This window comes from Manis javanica, chromosome 2 (assembly GCF_040802235.1).
Source record: "Manis javanica isolate MJ-LG chromosome 2, MJ_LKY, whole genome shotgun sequence".
NCBI lineage: Eukaryota > Metazoa > Chordata > Mammalia > Pholidota > Manidae > Manis > Manis javanica.
The window spans coordinates 33,172,836-33,197,797 of NC_133157.1; the positions used below are offsets into that span (position 1 = coordinate 33,172,836).

At 37.5% G+C, this 24,962-nt stretch overlaps 1 protein-coding gene across 1 annotated transcript in view; it reads right to left on the minus strand.

Annotated features, from left to right (window-relative positions):
• Positions 1-2,986: 2,986 nt before the first annotated feature.
• DCAF10 (DDB1 and CUL4 associated factor 10) overlaps positions 2,987-24,962 on the minus strand; it is a 75,741-nt gene continuing 53,765 nt past the window's right edge. The window contains exons 4-7 of the mRNA XM_036996595.2: positions 17,938-18,140; positions 16,038-16,148; positions 4,749-4,894; positions 2,987-3,960 (exon numbers count right to left, since the gene is read on the minus strand). Coding sequence (XP_036852490.2) covers positions 3,592-3,960; positions 4,749-4,894; positions 16,038-16,148; positions 17,938-18,140 — 829 coding nt within the window. The 3' untranslated portion in view covers positions 2,987-3,591. The remainder of the gene's footprint in view (positions 3,961-4,748; positions 4,895-16,037; positions 16,149-17,937; positions 18,141-24,962) is intronic.

The window sequence follows — 24,962 nt, forward strand, 5'->3', positions numbered from 1 at the left end:
ATACTGAGCATGCTGTTTAAGAAGGCAGGAGGTATACTAACATATCTGAAAGACTTGCATCAAAGATAACTACAAGTTAAAATTTTGGCACTTAAGAGATATGCATTAGTTACCAAAAAATGCCTATCTCTGCTTTCTTTCATGACCAACAGAGGTTGTCACTGAGCACTCTCACAGTTCTCAGTGACTGCTGGTCACTCAGTGGGTATGATTGTCATCATCAGTAACTTATCAGAGTACTTCTGCTAAACACAAGCTTAACAGATATTTATGGATGCCAATACCACATATTCTGACTAATGGGAAACACTAGGCTTCTAAAAGATTCTCAGTGTGTTTCCTATATTGCACTTTTCTAGAAAACAAAACTTTAACCATTATATAATATAATGTGATCTTGGTTTTAGACATAGGAGCAGGGAACATGTGATGTACCTTTTCCTAAAATTTTTGGTATAGCCTCTTCAGGGATGTAGCAAGTAGAAATAACAAAATACACATGTTCTTTGCGCTTCTGTGAAAAAAGACGACACATATTTTCAAAAGATTAAAATAGAGGTCTCTTCTGCTTTAACCACTTCATTTTCACAATTGAAAATAAGGAACTACTGTGTAGTTGATGTTCCTAAACTCATTCAACACAGCATTGACATAAATATACTGTTCTGCAGCAACCTTGTAAATTTACATTTACCAATAATTATACATTATACCAATTATAATACACTTGACAATTATCATGAATAAAAAAGGCTAAATAAAATTTAGAGTAAAATACACCAGATTAGATTTCATAATCCAAGTGAAATGGGACCTTGAAATTATAAAATGTCATTTTCTCCAGTAGTATTCCTGATGCCCTTTAATTCCTTGGTTAATATCCTGATTTTTTATCATGACCACACCTCACAGAGGACAAAGGTAACAGTTCTCTTGAGTTTGCTGGCTGTTAATTTTTAATTCTCACCTGTGTGGCTCTATTGTTAAACAAGACTCTATCCTCTATTTTTCTTAATTTCATAGCTACTTATCTGCTTGAGGCTTGTTAGTTAGGATTGGACTGCATGTATGCCCTGCACTTCCTGCTGTATTAATTCTAACGGAAATTGTCAGTCTTGTAAGTTCTTTTATGTGATGCAGAAAATAAGCCAGCTATGTAATAAAGAACTTCCAGAAGATGCTAAACAAATAAATTAACAGGCGAGCTTATTGTCCTTTACAAACTAAAGGGCAAAGTGATAGAGTAGAAAGCATGGGCTTTAGACTAAAATGACCTGGGTGTGAATCCCAGTGTTGCTACCCGATGCCAGCTCTGTGACTTAAGGTAAATCTCTTAACCTTTCTGTCACTTCCTCCAAAGTAAACTGGTGCTCATGCCACCTACCTTGCAAGGTTTTTGTGAGGTTTAGAAGCAAAGTATGTACATCATCTAACACATGATGGGTTGCTCTATAGTGGTTGAAAAGTCAGACTGAAATTGAGAGTTGGGCAACAGGTGGGCCCAGCATCTGACATGGAACTCTAGACAAAAGGGATACAATTTATGGAAACTTCTTTTAATTATCAATACAATTATTATACTTTGTAGCTTGTTTTATTGTTAACATTGGGTGTTTTTACCTCCAAATATTTTAAATATATAGTTTTTAAAATTATGGAAAACCTATGTTTTCACTGTACTTTGTGGTAATGTTTTTGATGACTAAAAACATCCAATTTTTTTGAACAGCAATGGTAAAATGATCTAATTTTAAAAATTTGTCCTAGAGCCAATATTGTTCCAAGCAAGATGTAACCTCCATACATGTGTGTGAATGGCTGTCTGGTAGGACCTACAGAGAAGTGTCATTTTTATTCACGTATTTGGGTTCCTTAAACATTTCTGTAAGATTTAAAATGCTTTTTTTCTTATGGCTGGAATTCCCAGCATCTATTCGTATGCTATCCTTTTTCAATCTACAGGCCAGTTTAAGGGTATTCACAATAATACAGCTTAAAGTGTTCATAAGGCATTGTTCTAACAGCCAGCATAATACAATAGAAATTGCCCTGAGCAAAGAATTAGGAGACTTGAATTCACGTCCTAGCTTTGCCACTAATTTTGCAGGATGACTTTAGATAAGTTACTTAACTTTTCTCATTTGTCGAATAATGAGATTGATCCATTTTAAGTTATTTTCTACCTCAAAAATTTCTTTCATTTACTGTTTTTTAAATCATCAAAACACCTTCTCAGAGTTATGTTAAGCACTGATGGGAAGAGAAGTATTTAATAATGTTTAAGGTAGTGTTTTTTAAACTGTGAATAAAGATTACTTGGGGTTCTTATTAAAAATGTAGATTCCTGTCCTCACCGTGGCTGAATCCAAGACTCCCATGGTGAGGGCCAGGTTTCTGTGTTTTTCACAAGCTCCTCAATGATTATAATTTTTGAGAACCACTGGCCTAAAAGAATGTGGTCTAAGAGGTAAAAAGCTAGCATGTGGCTTCAATTACTCTGGCCTCTGGCAAATCCCTTCAAAACACAATACCGTTCAAAGTGCAGGAGACTAGAAGACTGCTTGCTTCAGCAGTCAGCCTTGTGCTTGACCCCTGCTTAATGCTTTTTACTTGCCGTGTACTAATAAAACACAACAAAAGTTCTGTCTGGCAGTTCTTGAAGAGGGCTGCAAGCTCCCCTAACAGTGAGAGACTGCAGCTTGTGCCACCGGGCTCGAGGAAGAAAGACAAGTAAAAACAACCTCTCTACTCTTGATTCACCCTTTATCTGGCTGAGAAAACAAAGTCTAAGCCACACTGTTCTCACTCTGTGGCCAGAGAGTGGACTTATCTAATAGTTCAAACCTCTTCTATACAGTAGAAATGACCAAAGCCCCATCTGTCTCTTTTCCTTCTTAAAGCTGTTCACAGGAACAAAACACCAAGTAAGACACATGCTAGAGATTTTTAAATCCATATAAATAAATTACAAAGAGAGGTGGTAATATTTTCTTTAAATTTAACAACAAATTCCCTCATGATGAAAAAATACGTGTAATTTTAACAGGAAATTTAAAAGACATTTTGTTACAAGACTTAACATTTATGAGAAAAATGCCATTCATTATCTGTGCTCGTTATAGAGAAACGTAACAGCAACTTTAAAAGGCCAGGTATACTGATGCGATGAAATTTCTTTTCCAACAATCAGTATGCCAACATCAAACTTCTGGGTTTTATTCAATACTAGTATCACAGGTTTCTCCTAACCCAACCAAAACTCCTGCCAAATGTCCACAAAATTCACACCAAAAACAAAAACAGAAGAACCTTGGCGAGAGCTACCATGCACAATCACCAGAAGAGCCGTCGCTCGGCGCCCAGGTGAGCAGGAGCTGAGGCGTGCTGCACAAGGGGCCGCTGCGGAGGCCACCTGCGGGCCCCTGGGGCGCTGGACGCCCGAGTCCTGGGGTCAGGGGTGTTCACGGACCTGTAAGAACCAGGATCTTGGCCCAAACTTTTAAGATCTTCTAAAAATAAAATACTTCACCTAAATTGAAGTAATTTATAAGTCAAACAGCAGAAGCAGTCCTTACTTGATGTACGTTGTGCCTAAAACTTCGGCTGGTACAAAGAAACCCGCCCGCTGAGGCACCCTGAGGCAATCTGACAATGCGTTGGAGAGAACTTTGTCGTCAGTACCACGTCTTTATGAGAGTACAGGGAACGGGTCACCCGCAAGGGGTTGGCTTCTTTGGGCAAACAGTCAATCAGTTCACTGCACTGTTTGTCAAATCCCAACAAGCGAATCCCGTAGCCATGTGGGGAAGAAATCATTCGCCCATCAGGGCTGAAGCAAAGTTCTTTGATATAACCCCTGCCTACGTTGGCTTCTTCAATGTAATGAGTCAGTCGTAGAGAACAGCGAGGTGAGACAGGTCGCACAGGCGCTCCCTCCTGGAATTCATAGACACATGTCCACTAGGTGGGAGAGAAAGACAAACCAAAGTTACACAGCCCCAGAAAATGCTACAGATATGCCTTTTAAAAAAATGCTCAACAGAACGCTAAAGCCACAGAAGAAGTGCAAGAAATCATTCAGATGAATGCTACCCCTCCAAACTAATGCGTAGGGCCCATACCTTCTTATCTTTATAAACTAAGGTTATTCTCTACTATGTGCACCAATGCCTTTTATTCCCTGAGGTTGCTGTGACTTCTATAGTAATAATTCCTTTTTCCAAGAGTAACAACAATCTTGATATTTAAAAAATTCTAAGGTTAAGACATCCAAGCCCTAGAATACCTCTCCTCTGACATATTTCAGAGGCTCTTCTCTCCTTTCAGTGTGGCATCTAGAAATATTGAGACTCCGGCCTTCCAGAGTGGTGAGAATCCTAAAATCCTATGAGGCATTTTCTGCTCATCATCAGTTTAGTCCCTTCCTTTCCTAAATATTCCCCTGGTTTTTAAAAAGAGAAAATTATCATATTCAGTTGGCTTAGTGAAACTTCACATTTAGCCAGCTTGGCTGAAACATATCAGTTCTATGTTTACTATGCATGGGTTTTTTATAATAGATGAAGGAGGCAAGAATTAAGAAGATGAGAATAAGCTGAGCTGGTGATACTTTAAAGTCCTCTCCGGCCTGCCACACTGAGGTCACAGAGGAGGAAGAGGGCTTCCCAGGGATAAAGGTGCCAGGAGCACACACGGCAATGGCCCTCATTTGATCAGCCCTGTCACAGGCGGACAGCTGCTGCCTGTACCTCCTGATCATCAGTGTTACTGGAGCATCGCAGAAGAGTGGCCCAGCCTTTTGGGTGCAGCTGTAAGGATGTTATGCAGTTTCCACGGTCTCTCTCACCAGGAACTTCAGGGGTTAAGACTTCAAGACTATTTCGTGGTGAAACTCCTGAGATACAAGAAAATTAGGATGTGGGATTGTATTATCAAAGGATTAAAGCGCTCATCAAAGCTTTGATTTCTTGCCAGTCCTTCACCTGCCCCGTATGCTACCACATGTGGGGAAAAAAAAAAAAACAACGCAGTGCCACAAAAATTCAATCATAATGTAAGTTGGTCACAGGGATAGCAGTGCAGCATGGAGAATATAGCCAATGAATCTGTAACATCTTCCTATGTTGACAGACAGTAACTACGCTAGTGGGGGTAAGGATTTAAATATGGGTAACTGTTGAACCACTATGTTATATACCTGAAACCAATATAAGATTGTATATCAATGATACTTCAGTTAAAAACAAAACAAAACATGGTGCCCCTCAATATATGCAGGTGAGGGGATGAGGAACTATATGACTAAAGCTAAAAAATGCAAGGTACTGCAGCAGGAATCACCAATGACCTAAGGCTAAGGCATTAATGTTGACTAGGGGTCCTTTTGATTTGATCTCAGAAGCAAAGTTATGTGGCAAAAGTTAGGGCATGAAAGGAATCTGGAAAAATAAAAGGAAACAATTTTCATCTCAACTGACACCCCAGAGGACCTGTGCTCTCTACTCCACAGAAGGAAATACTTGGAAGCCATGAAGACTCCCTTCACATAAATAAAAGGCTATTGTGCAGCAGGACTTAGGGCCCCCAATTCCAGTACTACAAATGACAAACAGACCTACAATTTTGGAGGTGAGGAAGGGCACCTCACACAGAGGCAGGTCAAAACAAGGGGTGGGCGATACTGCCAATCATATATATTCTGGTACTCTGCTATGGCCTCTCATTTCCTTCTATCTCGTCCCCAGTGATAGTGAATGCTACAGGAAGGCACTGTCTCTGATGGGAGTACTGACATATCCCTCAGGTACATGGAGAACCACTTTCATAGACATTGTAAGGAAGTAGCTTAGAAATTTGGTATCAGCAGAAATACCTCAACATTTCTCTGCCTGTGAAAGGAGCTGCTTTGAAGATAATGAGCTCCATCATGATGACCTTTTGTGAATTGTTTCTCAATAGAAATGCTACTGATTTTTAAAAATTAAAGTGTCATTGATATACAAAATTATGATGGTTTCAAATACACAACACAGTGGTTCAGTATTCACCCATACTATCAAGTCCTCACCCTCCTTATTGCAGTCACTGTCCATCTACATAGTAAGATGTTGCAGAGGCTTTAACTGTCTTCTCCATGCTGTACTACTGTTCCTGTGCCCAACGCATATTGTGATTGAGAGTTATTGTGCCCCTTAATCCCCTTCTCCCTCCACCCTCCCCAACCCCCCCTCCTATGATAACCACTAGTCCCTTCTAGGTGTCTATGAGTCTACTGCTATTTTTTTCCTTCTCTTTTGCTTTGTATTTGTTTTTATTGAGGTGTCACTGATATGCAATCTTAAAAAGGATTCAATTGAGCAACATTGTGCTTACTATCTTCACCCATATTATCAAGTCACTCCTACACACTCCACTGCAATCACTGTCCACCAGCCTAGTGAGATGCTACAGTTACTACTTGTCTTCTCTGTGCTATACTGCCTTCTCTGTGACCCCCCTACATTATATGGGTTAATCACAATGCCCCTTAGTCCCCTTCTCCCTCCTTCCCCACCCCTTTCCCTTTGATATCCCCTAGTCTCTTCTTGGAGTCTCTGAGTCTGCTGCTGTTCTGTTCCTTCAGTTTTGCTTTGTTGTTATACTCCACAAATGAGTGAAATCATTTGGTACTTGTCTTTCTCTGCCGGGCTTATTTCACTGGGTATAATACCCTTTAGACACATCCATGTTGCTCCAAATGGTAGGATTTGTTTTCTTATGGCTGAATAATATTCGACTGTGTATATGTACCACATCTTCTTTATCTCATTCATCTACTGATGGACACTTAGGTTACTTCCATATCTTGGCTATTGTAAGCAGTGCTGCGATAAGCAGAGGGGTGCTTATGTCTTTTTGAATCAGGGATCTTGTTTTCTTCAGGTAAATTCCTAGGAGTGGACTGACTGGGTCCAATGGTATTTCTATTTTTAGTTTTTTCAGGAACCTCCATATTGCTTTCCACAATGGCTGAACTAATTTACATTCCCACCAACAGTGTAGGAGCATTCACTTTTCTCCACAGCCTCAACAGCATTTGCTGCTCCTTGTCTTTTGGATGTTGGCCATCCTAACAGGTATGAAGTGATATCTCACTGGGGTTTTAGTTTGCATTTACCTGATAATTAGTGATGTGGAACATCTTCTCATATGCCTGTTGGCCATCTGAATTTCTTTGTTGGAGAAGTGTCTGTTCAGATCCTCCGCCCATTTTTTAATCAGGTTATTTGCTTTTTGTGTGTTGAAGCATGTGAGTTCTTTATATATGTGGGACGTTAACCCCTTATTGGATATGTCATTTACAAATATGTTCTCTCATACTGTAGGATGCCTTTTTATTCTACTGATGGTGTCCTTTGCTGTACAGAAGCTTTTTAGTTTGATGTAGTCCCATCTGTTCATTTTTGCTTTTGTTTTCCTTCCTGAGGAGATGTGTTCAGGAAAAGTTGCTCATGTTTATATTCAAGTGAGTTTTGCCTAAGTTTTCTTCTAAGAATTTTATGGTTTCATGACTTACATTCAGGTCTTTGATCCATTTTGAGTTTACTTTTGTGTATGGAGTTAGACAGTAATCCAGTTTGATTATCTTACATGTAGCTGTCCAGTTTTGCCAACACCAGTTGTTGAAGAGGCTGTCATTTCCCCATTTGTATATCCATGGCTCCTTTATCATATATTAATTGATCATATATGCTTGGGTTTATATCTGGGCTATCTATTCTCTTCCATTGATCTATGGGTCTGTTCTTGTGCCAGTATCAAATTGCCTTGATTACTATGGCTTTGTAGTAGAGCTTGAAGTTGGGGAGCATAGTTCCTCCAGTTTTATTCTTCCTTCTCAGGATTGCCTTGGCTATTCAGGGTCTTTTGTGATTCCATATGAATTTTAGAACTATTTGTTCTAGTTCATTAAAGAATGCCATTGGTATTTTGATAGGGATTGCATTGAATCTGTAGATTGCTTTAGGCAGGATGGCTATTTTGACAATATTAATTCTTTCCTATCCATGAGTACAGAATGTATTTCCATTTCTTGGTGTCTTCTTTAATTTCTCTCATGAGTGTCTTGTAGTTTTCAGGATATAGGTCTTTCACCTCCTTGGTTAGGTTTATTCCTAGATATTTTATTCTTTTTGGTGCAATTGTAAATGAAATTCTTTTCCTGATTTCTCCTTCTTCTAGTTTATCATTAGTACATAGGAATGCAACAGATTTCTGTGTATTACTTTTGTATCCTGCAACATTGCTGAATTCAGTTATTAGCTCTAGTAGTTTTGGGGTGGATTCTTTAGGTTTTTTTTTTTATGTACAATATCATGTCATCTGCAAACACAGACAGTTTAACTTCTTCCTTACTGATCTGGGTGCCTTTTATTTCTTTGTGTCATCTGATTGCCGTGGCTAGGACCTCCAGAACTACGTTGAATAAAAATGGGGAGACTGGGCATCCTAATCTTAGAGGAAAAGCTTTCATCTTTTCACTGTTAAGTAGGAAGTTGGCTGTGGGTTTGTCATTTATAGCCTTTATTATGTTGAGGTACTTGCCCTCTATACTTATTTTGTTGAGAGTTTATATAATGAATGAATATTGAATTTTGTCATATCTTTTTTGTATCTAGTGAGATGATCAAGTGTCTTTTGAACTTTTTGTAGATGTGGTGTATGACATTGGTGGATTTTCAAATATTGTACCATCCTTGCATCCCTGGAATAAATCCCACTTGATCATGACTCATCTTTTTGATCTCTTTTTGAATTCAGTTTGCTAATATTTTGAGTATTTTTTATCTATGTTCATGAGGGAAATTAGTCTATAATTTTCTTTTTTCATGGTGTCTTTGCCTGGTTTTGGTATTAGAGTGATGTTGACCTCATAGAATGAGTTTGGGAGTATTCCCTCCTCTTCTACTTTTTGGAAAACTTTAAGGAGGATGGGTATTAGGTCTTCTTCAAATGTTTGATAAAATTCAGTGGTGAAGCCATCTGGTCCAGGGGTTTTGTTCTTAGGGAGTTTTTTTATTTTTATTTTTTGAGAGGGCATCTCTCATATTTATTGATCAAATGGTTGTTAACAACAATAAAATTCTGTATAGGGGGGTCAATGCTCAATGCACAATCATTAATCCATCTCAAGCCTAATTCTCGTCAGTCTCCAATCTTCTGAAGCATAATGAACAAGTTCTTACATGGTGAACGAATTCTTACATAGTGAATAAGTTCTTACATGGTGAACAGTACAAGGGCATTCATCACAGAAACTTTCGGTTTTGATCACGCATTATGAACTATAAACAATCAGGTCAAATATGAATATTCGTTTGATTTTTATACTTGATTTATATGTGGATACCACATTTCTCCCTTTATTATTATTATTATTTTTATTTTTAATAAAATGCTGAAGTGGTAGGTAGATGCAAGATAAAGGTAGAAAACATAGTTTAGTGTTGTAAGAGAGCAATTGTAGATGATCATGTGTGTGCCTGTAGACTATGTGCTAATCCGAGCTAGACAAGGGCAATAAAACATCCACGGATGCAGAAGCTTTCTCTCAAAATAGGGGGGGTGAGGTTCTAAGCTTCACCACTGTTGTTCCCCGATTTCTCACCTGATGGCCCCCCTACAACTGTGCCTGTCTTAGGTTGTTCCTCCCTTGAGGAATCTTACCCGTCTCTCGCTAACCAGTCATCTTCCGGGGCCATACAGGGAAATGTAAAGTTGGTAAGTGAGAGAGAAGCCATATTGTTTGAAAAGGTTAGCTTTTTACTTCTTTGCAGATTTATGCCGTGTGGCTTCTATGCCCAGCACTTGTCTCGAGGTATCTTTACCACCTGGAGGAATTATGATGCTTGGTAAATTCGATATGAGGCACGGATTCTATTTAAGGGTTGTAATTAGGAAGGAAGAAGAAAAGTTATAGAGGTAGCATATGGAAGAAAACATGGGAAGATTGATTATTTCTTTGACATATCTTCTTGTAGAGTACCTTAAGCATGTATAGGTTTTAAACTACTAACTAACTTGTGCGCACATATTAACATAATAGGAATATGGTGACATAAACTAAGCAAATCTTTAATTACCATCCATCTCCAGTGAAGCCAAGAAAACCAGTTAGGCACCATAGGCATTTGTGAAAATTTGTCTATGATAAGATGGATATTGTCCAACTGTACTTGAACAGTCTGAGAGAAATCAGACAAATTAAAGCAACCCATTTCTGGGATCTGTTCACATCCCATATGTTCTTTTAACCGTAGATAGTCTATAGTCGTAAGATTTTGGAGCGCTACAACTTGCACCCCTCCCAACTCCTGGTTGAGTTCCAACAGTACAGGTCCACTCAAATTCGTTGTCTCACTGTATGCACATGCCAGCCTAGACATCTCCCTCCTCATTCCAGTGGCAAGTCCAGGAAACGGTGGGATGGACACAGCCACAACTGCAGCATCGCCCGGATTAGGGAGTTTTTTTATTACCACTTCAATTTCATTGCTGGTAATTGGTCTGTTTAGATTTTCTGTTTCTTCCTGGGTCAGTCTTAGAAGGTTGTATTTTTCTAGAAAGTTTTCCATTTCTTCTAGGTTATCCAATTTGTTAGCAAATAATTTTTCATAGTATTCTATGTTAATTTTTTGTATTTCTGTGGTGTTCATAGTGATTTTTCCTTTCTCGTTTCTGATTCTGTTTATGTGTGTACACTCTCTCTTCTTCTTGTTAAGTTTGGCTAGGCGTTTATCTACTTTATTTTCTCAAAGAACCAGCTCCTGCTTTCATTGATTCTATTGTTTTACTCTTCTCCTTTTTATTTATTTCTGCTCTGCACTTTATTTTGTCCCTCCTTCTACTGACTTTGGGCCTCATTTGTTTTCTTTCTATTTTCATTAATTGAGTTTAGACTGTTCACTTCGGATTGTTCTGTTCTGATGTAAGCTTGTATTGCAATTACTTTCTTCTTAGAATGGCCTTCCCTGTGTCCCACAAATTTTGGGTTTTCATTAGTTCCTGTTTTCATTTGTCTCCATCTATTGCTTGATCTTTGTTTTTATGTGGCCACTGATCCATTGAGTATTTAGGAGCTGTTGTTAAGCCACCATGTGTTTGTGGGCTTTTTTGTTTCTTTGCATAATTTATTTCTAGGTTCATACTTTTGTTGTCTGAGAAGCTGGTTTGTACAATTTCAATTCTTCTGAATTTACTGAGGCTCTTTTTGTGGTCTAGTATGTGATCTATTTTGGAAAATGTTCCATGTGCACTTAAGAAGAATGTGTATCCTGCTGCTTTTGGGGAGAGTGTTCTGTAGATGTCTTTTAGATCCATCTGTTCTATGTATTGTTCAGTGCCTCTGTCTCCCTACTTTTTTCTGTCTGGTTGATCTGTCCTTTGAGGTGCGTGGTGTGTTGAAGTCTCCTAAAATGAATGCATTGCATTCTCTTTCCCCTTTAATTCTGTTAGTATTTGTTTCACATATGTAGTTGCTCCTATGCTGGGTGCATAGGTATTTATAATGGGTATATCCTCTTGCTGGATTGACCCCTTTATCATTATGTACTGTCCTTCTTTGTCTCTTGTTGCTTTCTTTGTTTTGAAGTCTGTTTTGTCCGATTTAATACTGCAACTCCTGCTTTTTTCTCCCTATTATTTGCATGAAATATCTTTTCCGTCCCCTCACTTTTAGTAAGTGTATGCCTTTGGGTTTAAAGTGAATCGCTTGTAGGCAGAATATAGATGGATCTGGTTTTTTAATCCATTTTATAACTCTATGGCTTTTGATTGGTGCATTCAGTCCATTTACATTTAGGGTGATTATAGATATGTACTTATTGCCATTGCAGGCTTTACATTCGAGGTTACCAAAGGTTCAAGGGCAGCTTCTTTACTATCTAACAGTCTAACTTAACTCATTTATTAAGCTAATTCAAACACAATCTAAGGATTTTTTTTCCTCCCTTCTTTTTCTTCCTCCTCCACTCTTTATATATTAGATGTCATAGTCTGTACTCTTTGTGTATCCCTTGACTGACTTTTGGGGTAGTTGATTTAATTTTACATTTGCTTAGTAATTAACTGTTCTACTTTCTTTACTGTGGTTTTATTACCTCTGGTGACAGCTATTTAGCCTTAGGAGCACTTCCATCTATGACAGTGCCTCCAAAATACACTGTAGAGATGGTTTGTGGGAAGTAAATTCCATCAACTCTTCCTTATCTGGAAATTGTTTAATCCCTGCTTCAAATTTAAATGATAATCTTGCCAGCTAGAGTATTCTTGGTTTTAGGCCCTTCTGTTTCACTGCACTAAATACATCATGCCACTCCCTTCTGGTCTGTAAGGTTTCTGCTGAGAAGTCTGACGACAGCCTGATGGGTTTTCCTTTGTATGTGATCTTTTTTCTCTCTCTGGCTGCTTTTAATACTCTGTCCTTGTCCTTGATCCTTGCCATTTTAATTATATGTCTTGGTGTTCTTGGGTCCCTTATGTTGGTAGATCTGTGGACTTTCATGGCCTGAGAGACTCTATCCTTCCCCAGATTGGTGAAGTTTTCTGCAATTATTTCCTCAAATGAGAGTTTCTATCCCTTTTTCTCTCTCTTCTTCTTCTGGTACCCCTATAATGCGAATATTGTTCTGTCTGGATTGGTCACACAGTTCTCTTACTATTCTTTCAGTCCTTGAGATCCTTTTTTTCTCTCTGTGCCTCAGCTTCATTTTCCTGTTGCTTAATTTCTATTTCATTTACCATCTCCTCTACTTCATTTAATCTGCTTTGAAATCCCTCCATTGTATGTTTCATTTCAGATATTGAATTTTTTCCGTTTTTATCTTTGTTGAAGTCCTCCCTGAGATCCTGAATATTTTCCTGTAGCTCTGTGAACATGTTTATGATTTGTATTTTGAAATCTTTATCAAAATTGGTGAGTTCAGTTTCACTTAGCCCTCCTTCTGGTGTTTGAGGGGTTTTGGTTTGTACCAGATCCTTTGCCATTTCATATTTCTAATGATTACCATGGAATAATAACTTTAAGTAGGCGGCACCCTCTAGTGCCCAGAAGATCATTCTCTGGAGCTGCCCAGCACTTGAAGCAATGGCAGAAGTCACAGGTGATTGGCCCCAGTGCCTACCAGGAGGAAAGAGGTCTTCCTGATTTCTGGCCACAGTGCCTTCCTCCATTGCCAAGGTCAGTGGGCTGAGCATGCAGGGAGGAGCCTCTGCATTACACCCCTGTAGCTTCTGTAGGCAGAGCTGCCCTTCAGCTAGCCTGGCATGATGGCAGGGATGGCAGGTCTGTGAACCAGTGCTCCCTGGGAAGATGGAGTGGCAGGCTATGTATCACCATGGGTGGCCTCAGCGCTGCATTGCCAGCCATATGGATGGAGTGCCTGAAGCTCTTGAAAGTTCCCAAACTGCCAGGCCGCATGTGCTGGGGCGATTTTGTCCACCTATCCTTTCTCTTGAGCAAGCTCTGTGTAATCCTTGCCCCTTTAGCAGCCCTCTCACTACTGGGAAGTCTTTCAAAGTGCCTGCCTTTGTCCTGGAGCAGTGGGTTGTGGGTACCTGTTCTCCACAAGCAGCTGGAATCTCAAGTTTCTCCAAGTATTCTGCCTGTCTTTGCCTTCCAACCCCACTTATCTCCAGAGCACCAGGTAATGTGGGATTGTGCTCCTGGATCAGATCTCCAAGGCTGGGCATTCAGCAGTCCCAGGCTTATACTCCCTCCCCACTGTGTTTCTCTTCCTCCCACCGGTGAGCTGGGAAGGAGGAAGAGTTTGGGTTCTGCCGGATCACGGCTTTGGTACTTCACCCTTTTCCATGAGGTCTTCTCTTTTCCCCAGATGTAGGCCATCATCTGCTCCAGTCTTCTTTCCAGTAACTCTTTAAGGATTAGTAGTATTTGCTGTATTTTTGTGTTATATGTGGTTTTTTGGAAGGAGGTTTCTGCCTCACTTCTCACACCGCCATCTTTTTTTCCCCATCTATTTTGCTTTGTTTTTGTACTCCACAAATAAGTAAAATCATTAGGTATTTGTCTTTCCTGCGTGGTTTATTTGAGTATAATGCCCTCTAGATACATCCATGTTGTTGCAAATGGCAGGATTTCTTTTCTATTGCTGAATAATATTCCATTGTGTGTATCTACCACATCTTTTTTATCCATTCATCTACTGATGGACACTCAGGCTGCTTCCATATCTTGGCTATTGTCAATAGTGCAGAAATGCTATATTCCTTTAAATGATTCTCTTTAGGTTGCTACAGCACTGACTTAAATCTGTGAGGCTTCAAATTACATTGTTACAACCAAACTATACCTTAATAATCACTTCATATGTGACCAAACTTAATAACAATTTTACAGAAAAACACTCCAATTCAAATAATTAATTTTAAAATCTGTAACAAAATTGGGAAAGAAACCCATTCCTATTCTATATACATAGTTGTGGTTTTTAAGCTGGTTCTTCAAGAACTAGCAAAATTGGGGAACCACCAGGAGCCAGGGTGGACATGGGGTGGGGAAGACAAGAGGGTCAAGGACCTTCCTAATTTCACCTGAACTGGAGTTACTCTTTTATTTGTGCTACATCCTTAAGAATCCACAGCAGATTTCATGTTAAAAAAAGAATTCTAATCCTGAAATGAGTTGGAAAGCCTCAACTCTATACACATATGCACAGTATGGTGCTAACATTCTGACACCTGAAAACCCAGTATTTCCAACATTTAGAGCAATGTTACCTATAAACCCCACCTTCCATTCTTTTTCCACTCCCTGATTTTCTTCCTTTCTCTGCCCAGGCTCCCCATTCACCATCCCTCCTCCCATTCCCAATTCTCTATAGCATGAAATTGCTGTACAGTTTTGTTTTTAGGTTTACCACTGCAATAAGCAAACATGTCAACTGTTCTTCTTAAGTTTTTTTTCTCATGGATGGTTTAGTTCATAAAGATTTTTTTCAGTGATTACTAAGAGCCTTGGCATGTTTCCCATGGCCAAAAATAGAAGGAGAAGAACAGTTAGAATCTGCAAATTAAGTTTTCTGCTACAAATCAAAGGAGAAATGTTACACATATTGGCATAAATCTTTAAAATCGCTTAAGGTTTAAAACTCTACATTTAAACTTAAAGTGAAATAGCACAATCTTCAATATCCAGAGAAAAGTAGACAGGCTACAGGTTAGGTTAGGAAGGGCTCTCAAACCTTCTTGCAAAATAATCACATACGCATTTATCAAGCATTTACCAGATGAGGCCACTCAGGGAAAACACAAATTAGAAGTCTGATGTATAGAACCTCCCCTAAATATCTAGGTAGGAGATATGCTTATCTACAAAAGGTGACCCAAAATTACAAAAAACCGTATCTGACTATCACAAAGAGGAGGGCAAACAAAAAGTGCTGCAAGAGCTCAGATGTGGATTGGTATGGAGAGGATGGTAGGTGAAATCTGCATTGGTAGAAAGCATTCCAGTGAGGAGGTGGAAGGAATAGGCTAAGTAGCTAGTTTTGCCAGAGTGGCTAGGGAAAACCTGACAGAAGCAGAATGAGGCCAGACTGCAGCTCACTTTATCCCAAAACCCTCTGAGGCTGTCAAGCATCACTGAAATAAGGAAATGGCAGAGCAAACAGCCAACCAGCCTGGAACCAGGCAACTTTCATAAGCATGTGATAAACTCATCACCTGTGAAATTACTGTCATATACATAATCTCATTTCATTAACAACCTTGATTGAAATCTGTATTCCCCAACTACTACTTCTCCACACTAGACCAAACTAAGTCCAGGAAATAAAATCAAAACTCAATAAATTCCAACAAAGATTAAGCCCAAGATACTCAACTCTAGAGACTGGTTAGCTTTTTGAAAATGAAGGCCAAGGGGCAAGGAACAGCTTAACCTCTATTGGTTTTTATTTGTACAGATTAAAACTAAACCAAAGAAAGCTATTTTGTAGAATCTGTTGTTCCAAGATTATAAAATCCAACTTTTAACCTACCTTCTCTCTGTGAAGCTCGTGACATGTGCTTCTCAGATGAATTGGAATCACTATGATGACAAGGTGAACCAGAAACTCTAGGACCAGATGAACTTGATGAAGTGGTCATATCTTGAAAATACAAAAAATTCTGACAATAAATCTGGCAAAACTCTGGTAGTGTCTCTAAATTTTTCAATCAATTACTTGAATCATATATACTGTGAAAATCCATCTGAAACACAGCAAGAACATGTCCAATTAAATTGGCATTGCAGCTCTTGGAAGGGTTCTAAGCCCTAGTCCCTTTCTAAAACCTTGTATACCTTTTATGTGACTTGCTTAAGTGAAATACAAATGTAAAACCAAATCAACAAAGGAGCACCTCTGGCTTATTATCTCTATAGTGATTTAATGTTGTTTAATGGTAGAATCAGACCCAAACATCAGGCCCATTACTGAGAATATGAACAGATCCTTCTTAAAGCATACCAAAAACTTGTATTATCACTCTTGAAATTATGTGACTATTATCTTTGAAATGAAGTACTAAGTTTGAAATACAAATCTGTGGAAAAATAAAATAAATATCAGATTCACTGAGTTTTTGATGTATTACTCCAAATAGCAACATCTATTTCATCACATTTTTCTAGGGGCCAACACTTCTGTGGGGATTCTTATTAATCTAATTCCCTTTCATATTAGTAAGTATCAGAAATTACCCTTATAAACAGAAAACCTTCTTGATTTCTGAATCAAAAAATGCCAACTAGACCTTCTAAATCACTATTACTCAACAAGTTGGTTTATTAACATTTAACCTACAAAAAATCCTGAACCTGATTGTACTCGCATATTTATGAAATCCCTTGCATTTGAGTTCATTGTTAAAACCAATTTCTACTTTTAGCAGTGAAATTGGGAAAATGCAGGCCTGTACATTCCCAAAGGGGTCTTCAGAAGTTGACCTGTGCAGGCAGGAGAAAGAGTCCAACCATTAGAACCTGATTTTTTTTTTTGGTATCATTAATATACAATTACATGAGCAACATTGTGGTTACTAGACTCCCCCCATTAAGTCCCCACCACATACCTCATTACAGTCACTGTCCATCAGCATAGTAAGATGCTATAGAATCACTACTAGTTTTCTCTGTTATACTGCCTTTCCCATGCCCCCCTGCCCACCTACATTTAGAAGCTGGTTTTTAATCGCAATTCATGAGCAGTATGTGTTCCAAATGCTTAAGTCTCTTTTTTTCTGGGCTCCTGTTCATAAACACAATATTACAAATGGTGGGTATGTTCCTGGATCAGCCCTTATTCCCAAAGGTAGATGAAATACAGTCTCTATCACATAATATAGACAACTGTGGTGTCAAAGTTTTTCTGAGCCCCAATTTCACTTAAGTCTAATGGGATCAGCAAAGGAAGAAAGAATCAGGGCTTTAGCAAGACGATTTTTAGGGGTCATAAGATAAGATGGCACCAGCCAACTATGTCTGGACATTGGGAAGTCTAAGATATGATATAGATTGAAGACAAATTCTTCACCAACAATAACTTAAAAGCTGCCAGGTTCTAGGACTTAAAAAGATTGACAACTACCTTGGGCCATCACTAATTTTTGAGATAGTGATGATTTAGAAGTACTGATGGAAGATTTTCTGGCTAGCAGAGAGCTAAAAGAAAATATTTTTAGAGTTAGCAACCAATCTTCCTAGCTCATTTTTGAGACAAACTAATGCTATGTCAGAGATACATACAGATCATTCCACTTTTTGGAAAAAAGTTCTTGCTGAGATTTATAAAGAAGGTCTTTTACTTTTCTTCCCTTCCTGTTCTCATTCTCAGAAAGGAAACATACACGGTGTCTGAGATTCTTTGGGAAACTCTTAAGCAAAAAAGAAAAGCTTACCTGAATTTGATGTAGTTCTTCTTGCTCTCAAAATGGGATAGCTGCCTACTTCTAAAGACTTGGTTAAGTCAAGATCATGCAAAATCAAGAGATACCCAGAGGACGTTGAGATCAACATTTTGGAACAATCTGGTGTTAATCTCATTCTCATGAGAAAACGAGTGTGAAAGAACTTCTTATGTGGACACCCATCTTCTGTACACCTATGGAGACATCAAACCAAAAACCTTGAGTCATCATAAATGTAAGGATTCAGAGGTAGTCATTTTTTGCCCTTCAAATTAGCATCTGTAGTAAGTGTATGCTTTGACTTACAGTCTTTCTGCTCACCATTCCTTTAGTCTTTAACTTTCCTTCTTTGGATTATTCTTTTTATTTCTGAAGTATATTTTTTTAAGTGACTTTGTTAACTCCCTCACCTTTTATTGTTCTGCAAATCTTTACTACACTCTTTTTTTATTATAGGTTTAGCTGAGCCTGTAACTTTAGATTGGTAATTATTTCTTCCTGAAATTTGAGGATAATATTCCACTGACTTCTGGCTTCTGCTGTTTCTATTTTTATTTTTTTGGCAGTTTCTTTTTTTAAATTTATTTTGGTATCATTAATGTATAATCACAGTCCCCACCACATATCCCATTACAGTCACTGTCCATCAGCATAGTAAAATGCTATAGAGTCACTACTTGTCTTCTCTGTGCTATACTGCCTAACCCCCATGTTATGTGTGTTAACCATAATGCCACTTATTCCCCTTATCCCTCCCTTCCCACCCATCCTTCCCAGTCCCTTTCCCTTTGGCAACTTATTCCATTCTTGGGTTCTGTGAGTCTACCTCTGTTTTGTTCCTTCAGTTTTTGCTTTGTTCTTAATGCTCCACAGATGAGTGAAATCATTTAGTTCTTATCTTTCTCCACCTGGCTTATTTCACTGAGTATAATATCCTCTACTCCATCCATGTTGTTGCAAATGGTAGGATTTGTTTTCTTCTTATGACTGAATAATATTCTGTGTATATGTACCACATCTTCTTTATCCATTCATCTACTGATGGACACTTAGGTTGCTTCCATTTACTGGCTATTGTAAATAGTGCTGCAATAAACATAGGGGTGCATATGTCTTTTTGAAACTGGGATCCTGCATTCTTAAGGTAAATTTCTAGGAGTAGAATTCCTGGGTAAATGGTATTTCTATTTTTAATTTTTTGAGGAACCTCCATACTGCTTTCCACAGTGGTTGAACTAGTTTCTATTCTCACCAGCAGTGTAGGAGGGTTCCCCTTTCTCCACATCCTCGCCAGCATTTGTTGTTCCTAGTCTTTTGGATATTTGCCATCCTTACTGGTGTGAGGTGATACCTCATTGTGGTTTTAATTTGCATTTCCCTGATAATTGGCAATGTGGAGCATCTTTTCATGTGCCTGATGGCCATCTGAATTTCTTCTTTGGAGTGCTGTTGCTATTTTTAAGTCTGCTATCAATCTAATTACTACTTTGGATAATTTAATCTTTTCTTGCATTTGGCTTATCTTTGTCTTTGGAGTACTGCAGTTTTCACTCTGATATGTGCCAATTTTTATTTCCACTTATCTTGATAGGGATCCATTTTACTTTCTAAATCTTAAGATTCAGTTATTCATATTTTCTAGAAAATCCCTCATCTTTATTCCAATATTGCCTCTCATCTATTTTCTCTGTTCTTTTTGGAGCTCCAAATAGATATATGAACCATTCACAACTGACTCCCTTTTTTCATGACTGCTCCTTCATGTGTTCTTCCTCATTTCCATATATTGCATTCAAAGTAATTTTTCAATATCTACCTTCCAATCTACCTTTTTAAGCTGTGTCTATTCTGCTACTTAAACTGTTCTATGTATTTTAAATGTCCATAGTTGTATTTTTTACTTCTTTAAGTGCTATTTGGCTCTTCTGCAAACCTGCCTAGTCTTTTTGATGGATTTTTACTCCTTGCCTGTTTTTTCTCTTTGCCTTTTTGTTAATTATTAAAATTGTGAACTGTATCCTACCTATAGAAAAACATATAAATAAAACACATGTTGAGTTTAAAGAAAAATGAACACCTGTTGCTTGTCACCCGTGTAAAGACTTTAAAAGTTCCCTCAATTTCTTTTCTCTGTAGCATCTTTCAGTCAATATTCAATGCTTCAAGCATACATTGTTTTTTCTTATCTTCTGAGAATCAGTAGACGACTTGCTTAAATTTAAAATTTTCCTCTCCCTATATAGTCTTCTTCCAAATTATCTCCATTTGTGTAGGTCTTTAGAAGCTTTTCTCAAATGTCTAATTATCTGTAGATTTCTGCTCATAATTAACAATGGAGAACTAAGAAGCTGAGTGGGAACTCTGAGTGCAGGGGTGACCTTGAGCTTCCTTCTATATAAAATGGCCTATAAAGACATTTTTTGAGGAATCCCTAATGTCAGTTACCTTTGGTTCATTAACTGGAAAAGGCTGAGGATCTCTGAATTCAATATTCAATGTGCAAATGGTCACTCAGTCCCCTGATTTTGTTAGAGTAACCAATCCTTCAATTGTGTCTGGCATCCTTCAACAAAGATACTCTGTTTTACTCTCTTGTGAGAATAAAAATTGAAATCTCTGCTGAAATGGGAGGTCAATTGCTCAGAGGTATGGATTAAGAGAGGAGATGTGAGTCCTTAAATATCTTTCACTTGAATCCTCCCTTCAGCTACTCCTTCTGCAGAGTACCCAGATTTGCCAGTTCCTATGACTTTTGAGGATTTTGTATAAATTGTGTTAAGTTCCTAACTTTTCCCCACTGCCTGTTTAGGATTGGTTTTCTTGCACTTACTAAGTTTTTAAATAAGTTGTTAAGTCAGTTGCGACTCATGTACCTGCTTTCCAGATTTTATAATTTTATTACCATTAGTTTCCTATTTCCCCATCTTTATGAGTTTAGATCCTTTATTTTTAAACTTGTTTATTGTAGTTTTAGAGTCTTCTCATCAGTAGACTTTACTTAGGTCTTATGATGACTCAAATGAAATTTTACAATTTTCTCCATAAAGGTTACATAAATCCCCTGTTGTAATTTATTCCTGGTACCAACTAAAATTTTTAATTACTAAAAACTACATACTTTAAAATTTTTTAATTAATATATAGGAACACTACTGATTTTTACAATTTGATTTTATATCTGGCAATCTTGGTTAGCTCTAATTCTGATAATCTGTCAGCAGAATTTCTAAGGTTTTATAAATCAGGGGTCAGAAAACTGACCTATAGGCCAAATCTGAACTACTGCCAGTTTTTATGGAAAGTTTGTTGAAACACAGCTGTACCCATTCATGTATTGTCAATGGCTGCTCAGAGACCACATAGGACACAAAGCCTGAAATATTTATTACACAGTCCTTTATAGAAAGTTTGCCAACCTGATACAAATCACAGATATCACCTAGGAATATGTTTTTTCATTTTTTCCCTTCCAAGCCTTATATATTAATTTTACCGTACCAACTAGGACCCTGCCTCCCTCCACCCCAAAACAATGGTGAACGGTAGCAGTAATAGCAGGCATGTTCTCTTCTCCTTCCTAATTTTATAGAGAAAACTTCTAAAAAGTTAAAAAATATGCTGTAGGTTTTGGTGTATACTTTAGATGAGTTTCCTTCTATTTCTAGTTAAGTAGTGGTTAGTTTTTTTAACAGTTTTATTGGTGTATACTTTACATACCATAAAAATTCACTCTTTAATTTTTAAATTAATTTTTCATAAATTAAAAAAGTACAATCATCACCATCCAATTTTTATTTATTTATGTATCATTAATATAAAATCACATGAGCAACACTGTGGTTACTAGATTCCTCCCATTATCAAGTCCCCACCACATATCTCATTATAGTCACTGTCCATCAGCATAGTAAGATGCTATAGAGTCACTACTTATCTTCTCTGTGCTATATTGCCTTCCCCATGCCCTCCCCACATTATGTGTGCTAATCGTAATCAACACCATCCAATTTTACATTTTCATTAATTTCATCCTTGTTGTAACACATATTAGTACTTAGTTCCTTTTCATTACCAAGTAGTATTCTATTGTATAGATATACTGTAATTGTTTATACATTTACCAGTTGATAAAATATTTGCATTGGTTCCGTTTTTTGGCTATTATGAATAATACTACCATAAGCATTCCTGTACAAGTCTTTGTATGGACATACGTGTTCATTTCTCTTGGGTAGATATCTAGGAGAGGAATTTCTGGTCATAAGATAGCTCTATGTTTAACATTTTAAGAAATTACCAAACTTTTTTTCTAAGGTGGCTGAACCGTTTTACATTCCTACCAGCAGTGTATGAGGTTCTAGTTTCACCACATTTTTTTTTTAATTATTATTTTTAATTTTGGTATCATTCATCTACAATTACATGAAGAACACTATGTTCACCAGGCTCCCCCCTCACCAAGTACCCTACACACACCCCACCAGTCACTTCCATCAGCATAGCAAGATGCTGTATAATCACCACCTGTCTTCTGTGTTGCACAGCCCTCCCCGTACCCCCCCACAACACTATACATGCTAATCGTAATGCCCCCTTTCTTCCCCCTGCCTTATCCCTCCCTTCCCACCCATCCTCCCCAGTCCCTTTCCCTTTGGTAACTGCCAGTCTATTCTTGGGTTCTGTGATTCCGCTGCTGTTTTGTTCCTTCAGTTTTTCTTTGTTCTTATACTCCCCATGAGTCAGTTTCACCACATTCTTGCCAATACTTGTTATTGTCTTTTTTATTAGAGCCATTGTTGTGGGTGTGAAGTGGTGTCTCATTTTGGTTTTGACTTGCATTTCCTTTTTGACTAATGATGTTGAACATCTTTTCATATGCTTATTAATCATGTGTATATCTTCCTTGGTGAAATGTCTATGCAAATATTTTGCCCATTTGAAATTGCATTGTGTACATTTATGTGAGTTGCAAGAGGTCTTCATAAATTTAGACACAAAGCCTTTATCAGATGTGATTTACAAATATCTCCCATTTTTATATGCACTTTCTTAATGGTGTCATTTGATATGCAAAGCATTTTAATTTTATTAAGTGCATTTTATCAATTTTTTAATCATTTGTGCATAGATGTTGAATGAAGATATATCCCCATGTTTTTTTCTAAGAGTTACATAGTTTTTGCTCTGTCACTCAGGTTGAAATCCATTCTGAGTTCATTTTTGTGATGTGAGATAAGGGTGTAAATTCATCTTTCCCCATGTGGATATGCAGTTGCTAAAGTGCCATTTGTTGAAAAGCCCATACATTTCCAAACTGAATTACCCAGGCACCTTTGTTGAAAATCAGCTGACCACAAATACAAGTGTTTATTTCTGGACTCTCAATTCTGTTCCCTTGATTGATCTGCCTTTTCTATACCATTATCATGCTGTCTGACTGGCATCAAGGTCATACTAGCTTCATACATGAGATAAAGAGAATTCACTCTTTTTCCAGCATCTGAACTGATTAATAAAATTAGAATGTTCTCTTTCTTGTAATATTTGGTAGAAGTCACTTGTTAAACTGACAGGCCTGCTGTTTTATTAGCAGATAGGTTTTAATTGATTATTTTCCATTTCTTTAATGACTGTGGCAGAGGTTATTTAAATATCCTGGACATATTTAAATAAGCAGCACTGCATGAAAATTAGCCAGTCATAAATGATGCAGGTGGTAGTGCCTGTTACTGGGTCCTAAAATTATTCTACAGTGTCAGGGGACTTCAACTACCAGATCAGAGGGAGACCTTGAGGGAGGCATTTCTAAAGAGGGTCCTGGGGTGGTCAGAGGGCTCCAGAATATGACACCTCAGGATGGTGGTTACTGATGAGTTATAGAAGTTCAACCTTTTAACAACCACTTTAGCTAAACTAGCACATTTTGGTTAAATTTCAGACTATTTCAGGTTGTCTATCCCTGTCAGTTTTGCTAGGATATATTTTTTGAGTAAATAGTCTCTTTCATCAGTTTTCAAGTATAATGACATACGCTGATCTTATTAGCTTAGTCTATATTTTTATTATCTCCTTTCTCATTGCTAAGATTATTTGTGTCTTCTCTTTTCTCTTGATGAAGCTTATGAGAGAATTACATATTCAATTAGCTTTATCAAAGAGCAGTCTTTTAAAGAACTATTGTGTTCTCATATTCAATTTCACTATTTTCTTTTATCTTAATTATTTCCATATATCTAGTTTTATCAGATTAATTGTTTTCTTTAATCTTTTTGCAGTTTTTTGAGTAAGACGCTTTAGTTCATTAAATTTCAGAGTATCTTTTGATTTTACTATGATTTCTTCTTTGATTCATGAATTACTTAGGAAATGAGTTCCTAAGTCTCCAAACATGGGAGTTTTTAGTTACCTGAGTTAATTAAACTGTACTGAGGCCAGGGGAAATGGTTTGTGTGATAACAATTCTTTGACATTGGTTGAAAGTTCATAGTGCAGCATATGCTCATATTTTTGTACATGTTTTAAGTTTGCCTCAGAGGCTATATTCACTATTTTGGGGGAGTAGAACTCTAAACATGCTTAATAGACCAAGCTTATTAATAGTAACTAAACTCTACTATAGCCTTACTAATTTTTTGGTCTGTTTTATCAATTAGTAAATGAGAATGGTGTTAGTATTTTCCACTGAGGTGGGGATTTTCACCTTTTTCTTGCAATTCTGTGCATTTTTGCCTTTCATGGTTTGAGGTGCACCTATATTATCAGGTACATATAAGAAAATCATTTCTTTATGTTCTAGTGAATAAGCCTTTTAATATAGTGCCTTTTTGTCACTAATAATACTTTATGCCTTTGTTTTATCTGCTATTAATAAAGATAAAATTGCTTTTCCTAGAGTTGGAAAAGGATTTCCTGTTTTTTTCCCATTATCTTACTTTCAAACTCTGTATGTTTTAGGTTCAAAAAACATATAGTTTGGTGGAGCCAAGATGGTTGCATGAGTAGAGCAGTGAAAATCT